We start from the raw sequence: 10,000 nt of genomic DNA on the forward strand, positions 1-10,000 counted from the left end.
GGGGTCTCCCATGATATTGTTGGCTCTGGAGTTGCACCTCCTGTTGTATAGTTCCTGCAGGGGGGCGAGTGAAGTTCCCATAGTGCGTTTGTTCGGCCGAACGCACTACTCTCTGCAGAGCCTTCTTGTCCTGGGCAGAGCAATTCCCAAACCAGATGGTAATGTTCCCGGACAAGATGCTTTCCACCGCTGCTGCGTAGAAGCACTGGAGGATCCTCGGAGACACTCTGAATTTCCTCAATTGCCTGAGGTGGTAAAGGCGCTGCCTTGCCTTACTCACGAGTGCTGAGGCGTGTGATGCCCATGTCATATCCTCAGAGATGTGGACTCCCAGGTATTTAAAACAGTTCACCCTATCCACAGTATCCCCATTTGTGTGTGTGTGTGTGAGATGGGATGTGGTCTGCAGCTCAACAGCAGGTTAAGGGGTTTGCTCCAGTTTCCTCCCACATCCCAAAGACATGCAGGTTTGGAGGGTAGTTGGCCCTCCGTAGAATTGCCCCTCATGTGTAACATAGAACTAGTGTGAAAGGTGATGGGTGGTCAGCGTGGACTAACTGAACTTCACCACCATCTGTGGCAATCAACTCCTCAGATTCACCACCCTCTGATTAAATAAATTCCTCCTCATCTCCTTTGCAAAGGAACATCCTTTAATTCTGAGGCTGTGCCCTCTGGTCCTAGACTCTCCCGCTAGTGGAAACATCCTCTCCACATCCACTCTATCCAGGCCTTTCACTGTTCTGTACATTTCAATGAGGTCCCCTCTCATCCTTCTAAACTCCAGTGAGTACAGGCCCAGTGCCAACAAACGCTCATCGTATGTTAACCCACTCATCCCCAGAACATCAGCTGGCATATTAGACTAGTCCCACTGCCCTCTGCACCCATCCTATCCCATCCATATGTAGGAAGGAACTTTAGATGCTGGTTTACACCAAAGATAGACACAAAATGCTGGAGTAACTCAGTGGGACAGGCATCACCTCTGGAGAGAAGGAATGGGTGACGTTTCGGGTTGAGACCCTTCTTCAGACTGAGCGTCGGGAAGAGAAAGTTCTTGAGCCAGTCCAGAGATGCTGCCTGTTCCTGTTCCTCTGGGCTGCTCCAGCATGTTGTATCTCCCATCCATAGAGGTGTTGGTGGTGGGGCAGGTTGGTTATTGACGGTGACTGACCCCCCCCCGTGCAGGTGTTGGACAGAGAGGAGCAGATGGACAACCCTTGCCCAGGGTGGCTGGCCGACACTAACTGGGACAACGTCACAGAGCTCGATAAACTGACCAACTTCCATGGAATCATGAACTCGTTTGAACAATATCCCAAGGACTGGAACGCCTGGTACACGAGCTCCGAGCCGGAAACATCTGTGTTGCCGGGTAAGTTCCTCGGGAATGCCGGGAAGGGACATGAATATCATATAACATATAACAATTCCAGCACGGAAACAGGCCATCCCGGCCCTTCTAGTCCATGCCGAACCCTTACTCTCCCCTAGTCCCATATACCTGCGCCCAGACCATAACCCTCCATTCCTTTCCCGTCCATATACCTATCCAATTTATTTTTAAATGATCAAATCGAACCTGCCTCCACCACTTCCACTGGAAGCTCATTCCACACCGCTACCACTCTCTGAGTAAAGAAGTTCCCCCTCATGTTACCCCTAAACTTCTGTCCCTTAATTCTCAGGTCATGTCCCCTTGTTTGAATCTTCCCTACTCTCAATGGGAAAAGCTTATCCACGTCAACTCTGTCTATCCCTCTCATCATTTTAAAGACCTCTATCAAGTCCCCCTTAACCTTCAGCGCTCCAAGGAATAAAGACCTAACTTGTTCAACCTTTCTCTGTAACTTAGGTGCTGAAACCCAGGCATTCTAGTAAATCTCCTCTGTACTCTCTGTATTTTGTTGACATCTTTCCTATAATTTGGCGACCAGAATTGTACACCATACTCCAGAATTGGCCTCACCAATGCCTTGTCATTTCATCTTCATATGATCAGCAGTGATGGGAGCAGAATTAGGCCATTCGGCCCATCTAGTCTACTCCGCCATTCAATCAGGGCTGATCTATCTCTCCCTCTCAACCTGGTTCCCATAACCCCTGATACCCGTACTAGATCTATCAATCTCTGCCTTAAACATATCCACCTCCGTCACAACAGGGGCGGCACGGTGTCGCAGCGGGTAGAGCTGCTGTCCAAGACCCAGGTTTGACCCTGACCACGGGTGCTGTCTGTATGGAGTTTGCAGGTTCTCCCACACCCCAAACACGTGCGGGATTGTTGGTGAATCGGTGGATGGAGAGGAGCAGGAGCCGCCATTTTGGGACCGTTGCATAGTCCCAGCCGCAGCTGGCCATAAAGGCCCGTTGTTCCACTGGTCCCGTAAACCCTCACCCCTCTCCTGGCCCCGACCCTCTTCAGCCCTTGCTGCACGGGGGCGTGCCTCCCCCAACCGACCTTGAGGCCTTGGCAGGTAAGACCCCCCCCCCCCCCCCTGGTTCTCCTCACCGGCCCTTTGTCCAGCGTCCGTCACCGTACCCCTCTACCCCTTCTGAAGGTTCAGGTGTACAGGTGTATCTAACCTGTATGTGTGTGTAGTGGGTGAACACAGTGTACACAGTGTGCAGGTGTACAGGTGTATCTAACCTGTGTGTGTATGTATGTGTGTGTAGTGGGTGAATGTGGTGTACAGGTGTATCTAACCTGTGTGTATGTGTGTGTAGTGGGTGAACGCAGTGTACAGGTGTATCTAACCTGTGTGTGTGTGTAGTGGGTGAACACAGTGTACAGGTGTACAGGTGTATCTAACCTGTGTGTGTGTGTGTGTTGCCAGTGGAGTGGGAGAACACAGTGTACAGGTGTATCTAACCTGCTGTGTGTGTGTATGGGTGTGTAGTGGGTGAATGTGGTGTACAGGTGTATCTAACTTGTGTGTGTGTGTGTGTTTGACAGTGGAGTGGGAGCACACAGTGTACAGGTGTATCTAACCTGTGTGTGTGTGTGTGTGTGTGTGTAGTGGGTGAACGCAGTGGGTAGATGTATCTATCCTGTGTGTGTGTGTGTGTGTGTCAGTGTAGTGGGTGAACACAGTGGACAGGTGTATCTAACCTGTGTGTGTGTGTGTGTGTGTCAGTGTAGTGGGTGAACACAGTGTACAGGTGTATCTAACTGTGTGTGTGTGTGTGTGTGTGTGTGTGTGTGTAGTGGGTGAATGTGGTGTACAGGTGTATCTAACCTGTGTGTGTGTGTGTGTGTAGTGGGGTGTACACAGTGTACAGGTGTACAGGTGTATCTAACCTGTGTGTGTGTGTGTGTGTAGTGGGTGTACACAGTGTACAGGTGTACAGGTGTATCTAACCTGTGTGTGTGTGTGTGTGTGTAGTGGGTGTACACAGTGTACAGGTGTACAGGTGTATGTAACCTGCTGTGTGTGTGTTTGCCAGTGGAGTGGGAGAACACGTGTAACGAGCTCCAGCGGATGTTGATCGTGCGTTCCCTGCGTCAGGACCGTGTTGCGCTCTGCGTCACCTCCTTCATCGTCAACAACCTCGGCTCCAAGTTTGTGGAACCCCCAGTGCTGGACATGAAGTCGGTCAGTGTGGGGGGGGTGGGGTCAGTGTGGGGAGGGTGGGGTCAGTGTGGGGGGGGGGGGGGGTCAGTGTGGGGGGTGGGGTCAGTGTGGGGGGGGCGTCAGTGTGGGGGGGGTGGGGGGGTGGGGTCAGTGTGGGGGGGTGGGGTCAGTGTGGGGGGGGGTGGGGTCAGTGTGGGGGGGGGGGGTGGGGTCAGTGTGGGGGGGGGTGGGGTCAGTGTGGGGGGGTGGGGGTCAGTGTGGGGGGCAGGGTCCATCTGAGTGGCAGAGTGGGGCAGCAGTGGGCAGAGAGACACAGGGATACAGAGCAGAGCGGGGCGGAGGAGCAGCAGAGCAGAGCGGGGCGGAGGGGCAGCAGCAGAGCGGGGGCGGAGGAGCAGCAGAGCAGAGCGGGGCGGAGGGGCAGCAGAGCGGGGCGGAGGAGCAGCAAGCAGAGTTGAGCGGGGCGGAGGAGCAGCAGAGCAGAGCGGGGCGGAGGAGCAGCAGAGTTTTTAGCGGGGCGGAGGAGCAGCAGAGTTGAGCGGGGCGGAGGAGCAGCAGAGCAGAGCGGGGCGGAGGAGCAGGAGCAGAGCGGGGCGGATGGGCAGCAGAGTTGAGCGGGCGGAGGGGCAGCAGAGTTGAGCGGGGCGGAGGAGCAGCAGAGTTGAGCGGGGCGGAGGAGCAGCAGAGCGGGCGGATGGGCAGCAGAGTTGAGCGGGGCGGAGGGGCAGCAGAGCGGGGCGGAGGGGCAGCAGAGTTGAGCGGGGCGGAGGAGCAGCAGAGCGGGGTGGAGGGGCGCAGCAGAGTTGAGCGGGGCGGAGGGGCAGCAGAGTTGAGCGGGGGCGGAGGGGCAGCAGAGTTGAGCGGGGCGGAGGAGCAGCAGAGCGGGGCGGATGGGCAGCAGAGTTGAGCGGGGCGGATGGGCAGCAGAGTTGAGCGGGGCGGAGGGGCAGCAGAGTTGAGCGGGGCGGAGGGGCAGCAGAGTTGAGCGGGGCGGAGGGGCAGCAGAGTTGAGCGGGGCGGAGGGGCAGCAGAGCAGAGCGGGGCGGAGGGGCAGCAGACCAGGTGGGTGAGTTGCCGGGCACTGGGCCTCCCTAACCGGGTGCTTCCCCGGCAGGTGATGGACGATTCGAACACCGGGACGCCGCTAATCTTCGTGCTGTCGCCCGGCGTGGACCCCACCAACGCCCTGCTCCAGCTGGCAGACTACTCGGGCATGGCCAGCCGCTTCCACGCTCTCTGTCCCTGGGGCAGGGGCAAGCCCCCATCGCCACCCGTATGATCACTGAGGGGGTGGCAGAAGGTGCGGGGCCAGGGGGGTGGGGGGGGATGGGAGTGGGGGGGGGGAGGTGGAGGGATGGGTGGTGGATGGGAGGGGGGAGGGGGGGGGGGCGCTGGGCTCCCACCATTGCCACTCACTCACTCACTCACACACACACGCCACGCTGTGATTACCAGGTAACTGGGTGTTCCTGGCGAACTGCCACCTGTCGCTGTCGTGGATGCCACAGCTGGATAAACTGATAGAGCAGCTCCAGATCCAGGATCCACATCCAGCGTTCCGGCTGTGGATCAGCTCCAGCCCCCACCCGGACTTCCCCGTCTCCATCCTCCAGAGCAGCATCAAGATGACCACTGAGCCGCCAAAGGTAACGAACGCCACTGTCTTGTAAATGGTATTTTATTTTACTGTTGTACATTTATTTATAACGGAGCGACGAGGTGAGGGGGGGGGGGGGGTGAGGGGCGTCCTTACTCAATGATCTAACCCTCTCTCTTTCTCTCCCCCTCCCCACTTCTCTCTTCCTCCTCTTCTGCCTCTACTTCTCCATGTCTCCCTCCCCATCTCTCCCCCCCTCCTCTCTCCCCCCCTCTCATTCCCCCTCTCAGTCCCTCTCCCCTTCTATCTCCCCCCTCTCTCACCCCCTCTCTCTCTCCTTCTATCTCCCCCCCTCTCGCCCCCTCTCCCCTTCTATCTCCCCCTCTCTCCCCATTCTCCTCCCCCTCTCTCCCTCCCCCTCTCTCCCCCCCCCCCCCTCTCTCTCCCCCTCCCCTCTCTCCCTCTCTCTCCCCCTCTCTCTCCCCCCTCTATCTCCCCCTCTCTCTCTCTCCCCTTCTATCTCCCCCTCTCTCCCCCTTCTCTCCCCCCCTTCTCTCCCCCTCTATCTCCCCCTCTCTCCCCCTCTCTCTTCTTCTCTCTCCCCTCTCCCCCTCCCTATCTCCCCCACTTCCTCTCACCCGTCTCCACTCTTCTCCTCCTCTTCCACCGCCCCCCCCTCTCCCTCTTCTCTCCTCCCCCCACCTTCTCCTCTCCCCTTCCCTATCCCCTATTCCATCTGCCCCCCCTCTCTCTCTCTCTCTCTCTCTCCCAGGGCATCAAGGCCAACATGAAACGCCTGTACAACCTGGTCACCCCCCAGCAGTTTACTCGCTGCTCCAAGCCCAAGAAGTACAAGAAGCTGCTGTTCGCCATGTGTTTCTTCCACAGCATCCTCCTGGAGCGCAAGAAGTTCCTGCAGCTGGGCTGGAACATCGTCTACAGCTTCAACGACTCCGACTTTGAGGTGGGCCAGAGGCCGGGGGCCCCACCCTCTCCTCCAGTCCCCGCAGCTGAGACCTCGGCCCCAGGGTGAAGCTCTCTCTCTCCAATGCCTCCTCCGGCAGCTCCTTCCATTCACCCGCCACCCTTTGTGTAAAACAGTTACCCCTTAGGTCTTCCCCCCTCACCATAAAACATATGTTTACAAAATTAGGCCATTCGGCCCATCAAGTCTACTCCGCCATTCAAGCACAGCTGATCTATCTCTCCCTCTCAGCCCCATTCTCCTGCCTTCTCCCCATAACCCCTGACACCCGTACTAATCAAACTGTCTTAAAAATACCCACTGACTTGTGGCCTCCACAGCAACGAATCCCACAGATTCACCACCCTCTGACTAAAGAAATTCCTCCTCATCTCCTTCCTAAAGGTACGTACTTTAACTCTGAGGGTGTGCCCTCTGGTCTTAGACTCTCCCACTAGTGGAAACATCGTCTCCACGTCCACTCTGTCCAGTGTGTCTCCACTTTAAAGATCTCCCTTGACTTGGCTTCCACAGCCTTCTATGTTGTCGATTCCCCTACTCTGTGTAAAAGACTGTGTGCATTCACCTCCTCATCCACCAAGGAGTAGACGCAACGTACCCAACCTCTCCCTGTAGCTCAAGCCCTCAAATCCACTTCTCATGTGTCACAGGTGTCTGAAAACCTACTGAGCATTTACCTGGATGAGTACGATACCACGCCCTGGGATGCCCTGAAGTACCTGATCGCGGGTGTCAACTACGGGGGGCACGTTACTGACGACTGGGACCGTCGTCTCCTCACCACCTACATCAACGACTACTTCTGTGACAAGGCTGTGGAGAGCAACTACTTCAAGTGAGTCTGCCCTCTCTCTCTCTCTCTCACACATGCACACGCATCAGTACAGGTGACGGCAAGAAGGCAGGGAGCTGGAGGAAAGGAGTGGGGATACTGGGGAATCTGCCCCCCTCTCCCATCCGCTAAGAGGTGTAAACGCACACACCTCCAGATTCAGGGACAGTTTCTTCCCGGCTGTTATCAGGCAACTGAACCGTCCTCTCACCAACTAGAGAGCGGTCCTGACCTCCCATCCACCTCATTGGAGACCCTCGGGCTATCTTTGACTGGCTTTACCTTGCACTAAGCGATATTCCCATATCACTGTGAACGGCTCGATTGTAATCATGTATTGTCTTTCCACTGACTGGATAGCACGCAACAGAATCTTTTCACTGTACCTCGGTACACGGGGCAATAAACTCAACTAAACGGGATCTGAAACTTCTCATCGGTGGCCCGCCCCGTGGTCTAACGGGTGTAGCACCTTCCTACAAACCAGGAACAATATTACAATGTTACTGAAGCCAATTGACCCACAAACCTGCACGTCTTTGGAGTGTGGGAGGAAACCGGAGCACCCGGACACAGGGAGAATGTACAGGGGGGGGGGGGGGTGTGGACCGAGAGGTGTCCCACCTTGGTGTGGAGTTTCCCACCACATTGTGAGCTGGTGATGGTGGGCGTATGTGGTTGAGGATATGTGTGACTGTGTGCCGCTCCGCTCTGCGCTGTGTTTCAGACTCTCCAGCCTGGATAACTACTACATCCCCAAGGACGGTGACCTCAACTCCTACAAGGAACACATCAGCATGTTGCCGGCAGCCGAGCACCCTGAAGCATTCGGGCAGCACCACAACGCCGACGTGGCCAGTGAGATCGCTGAGGCAAGCCGGCTCTTCGAGACCCTGCTGTCCCTCCAGCCCCAGGTCACCACCTCCGTGGGCAAGGGCATGAGTCGCGAGGAGAAGGTAAACCCCCCCCCCCCTGCCGCCCGCCTGTGGGGACTCGATGTGTCGCTGAGCCCCGGCTGCCACCCTCCCACTGCCTCCTGCAGCCCTGTCTGATCCTCCCCCCTCCCCCCTCTCCCACAGGTACTCGAGCTGTCGGGGGATGTGCTGCAGAGGGTCCCTGAAGACCTGGACTATGAGGGGACGCGCTTGATGCTGGAGGACGACAACTCACCGCTCAACGTGGTCTTGCTGCAGGAAATCCAACGGTACAACGTGCTGCTGGACATCATCAGGTCAGCTCAGCTCAGCTCAGCCCCCCTGCTACAGCACCCCTCCCCCACCCCCAACCCTTCCCACCCCCGCCCCTCTCCACCATTACTGCACCCCTCCCCCCTGCTACAGCAACCCCTCCCCCCACCTGTGTTGCCCGCTGCTGTGTTTGTTATGTGACGGCCAACCTTGTGCCCCAAGGGTCTCACTGACGGAGCTGAAGATGGCGATCCAGGGTCTCGTTGTCATGTCCACGGACCTGGAGGAGATATTTAACTGCATCCATGATGCCCACGTGCCACCGTTATGGGAGCTGGTAAGAGAAGCGTGGAGCTGCCAAGCCTCGCCCATCCACAGTGCCTTGTTGCCCATGTCCCTTCCTCCTGCATTGGCCCCTAGAGTGCCGTTACCTCTCCAGCCTTGCTGGGCCCCAACCTATCCCAAGGCAGAGTCCTGTCCTCAGCATCTTGGTCACTCTGGGACTCAGAGGCTGCTCCATAATGTTAGAGAAGGCAAGCAGTCCCAGGCTCATATATAGAGTTAGATTTAGCTCTTGGGGCTAACGGAATCAAGGGATATGGGGAGAAAGCAGGAATGGGGTACTGATTGGGGATGATCAGCCATGATCATATTGAATGGTGGTGCTGGCTCGAAGGGCTGAATGGCCTACTCCTGCACCTATTGTCTATGTTGAGGCCACAGTTCATTGGCTATATTTAAGAGGGAGTTAGATGTGGCCCTTGTGGCTAAAGGGATCAGGGGGTATGGAGAGAAGGCAGGTACAGGATACCGAGTTGGATGATCAGCCACGATCATATTGAATGGCGAATGGTGCAGGCTCGAAGGGTCGAATGGCCTCCTCCTGCGCCTGTTGTCTATGTTTCTATGTTTCATATCCCAGACGAGACCCTAAGGGGCCACCACAGTGTTGCAGCCTCAGAATAAAAAGATGTATATTTAAAGAGGAGATGAAGAAGAATTTTAGTCAGAGGGTGGTGAATCTGTGGGATTCATTGCCACAGACTGATGTGGAGGCCAAGTCAGTGGATATTTTAAAGGCAGAGATAGATAGATTTGATTAGTGCGGGTGTCAGAGGTTATGGGGAGAAGGCAGGAGAATGGGGTCAGGAGGGAGAGATAGATCAGCCGTGATTGAATGGTGGAGTAGACTCAATGGGCCGAATGGCCTAATTCTGCTCCTATTCTCTATGGCCTTATGAAGGCGTTTCAGTGCTGGTACGACTCTCATTTAACATGTGATCCAGTGTGCACTTCTCTTGGCATTGAGAGTTCCCCGAACCACCCTCTCCCTCTCCCTCTCCCGTGGCCCATTCACCAGTGCCTCCCTCCCTCCCTCTCTCTCTCTCCCTCTCCCTTTCTCCAGTCCCACCCTCCCTCCCTCTCCCTCTCCCGTGGCCCATTCACCAGTGTCACCCTCCCCCTCTCTCTCCCGTGGCCCATTCACCAGTGCCACCCACCCTCTCTCTCTCCCCCGTGGCCCATTCACCAGTGCCACCCTCCCTCTCCCTATCCCATGGCCCATTCACCAGTGCCACCCTCCCTCTCTCTCCCTCTCTCCCTCTCTCCCTCCCTCTCTTGCCCCCTCTGTCCCTCTCTCTCCCCCTCCCCCTCTCTCTCCCCCCCGTGGCCCATTCACCAGTGCCGCCCTCCCTCTCCCTCTCTCTATCCCGGGGCCCATTCACCAGTGCCACCCTCCCTTTCTCTCCCCCGTGACCCATTCACCAGTGCCACCCTCCCTCTCTCTCTCCCTCTCCCTATCCCATTCACCAGTGCCGCCCT

General features: G+C 56.7%; 1 protein-coding gene across 1 annotated transcript in view; it reads left to right on the plus strand.

Moving 5' to 3' along the window:
* The window catches only part of dnah2 (dynein, axonemal, heavy chain 2), a 130,114-nt gene that overhangs the window by 115,307 nt on the left and 4,807 nt on the right, over positions 1-10,000 (plus strand). The window contains 10 exon segments of the mRNA XM_055630719.1: positions 1,192-1,378; positions 3,451-3,599; positions 4,693-4,812; positions 4,815-4,878; positions 5,034-5,224; positions 5,948-6,139; positions 6,811-6,995; positions 7,720-7,948; positions 8,072-8,223; positions 8,402-8,516. Coding sequence (XP_055486694.1) covers positions 1,192-1,378; positions 3,451-3,599; positions 4,693-4,812; positions 4,815-4,878; positions 5,034-5,224; positions 5,948-6,139; positions 6,811-6,995; positions 7,720-7,948; positions 8,072-8,223; positions 8,402-8,516 — 1,584 coding nt within the window.

This window comes from Leucoraja erinacea, unplaced genomic scaffold, assembly GCF_028641065.1.
Source record: "Leucoraja erinacea ecotype New England unplaced genomic scaffold, Leri_hhj_1 Leri_51C, whole genome shotgun sequence".
Lineage (NCBI taxonomy): Eukaryota > Metazoa > Chordata > Chondrichthyes > Rajiformes > Rajidae > Leucoraja > Leucoraja erinaceus.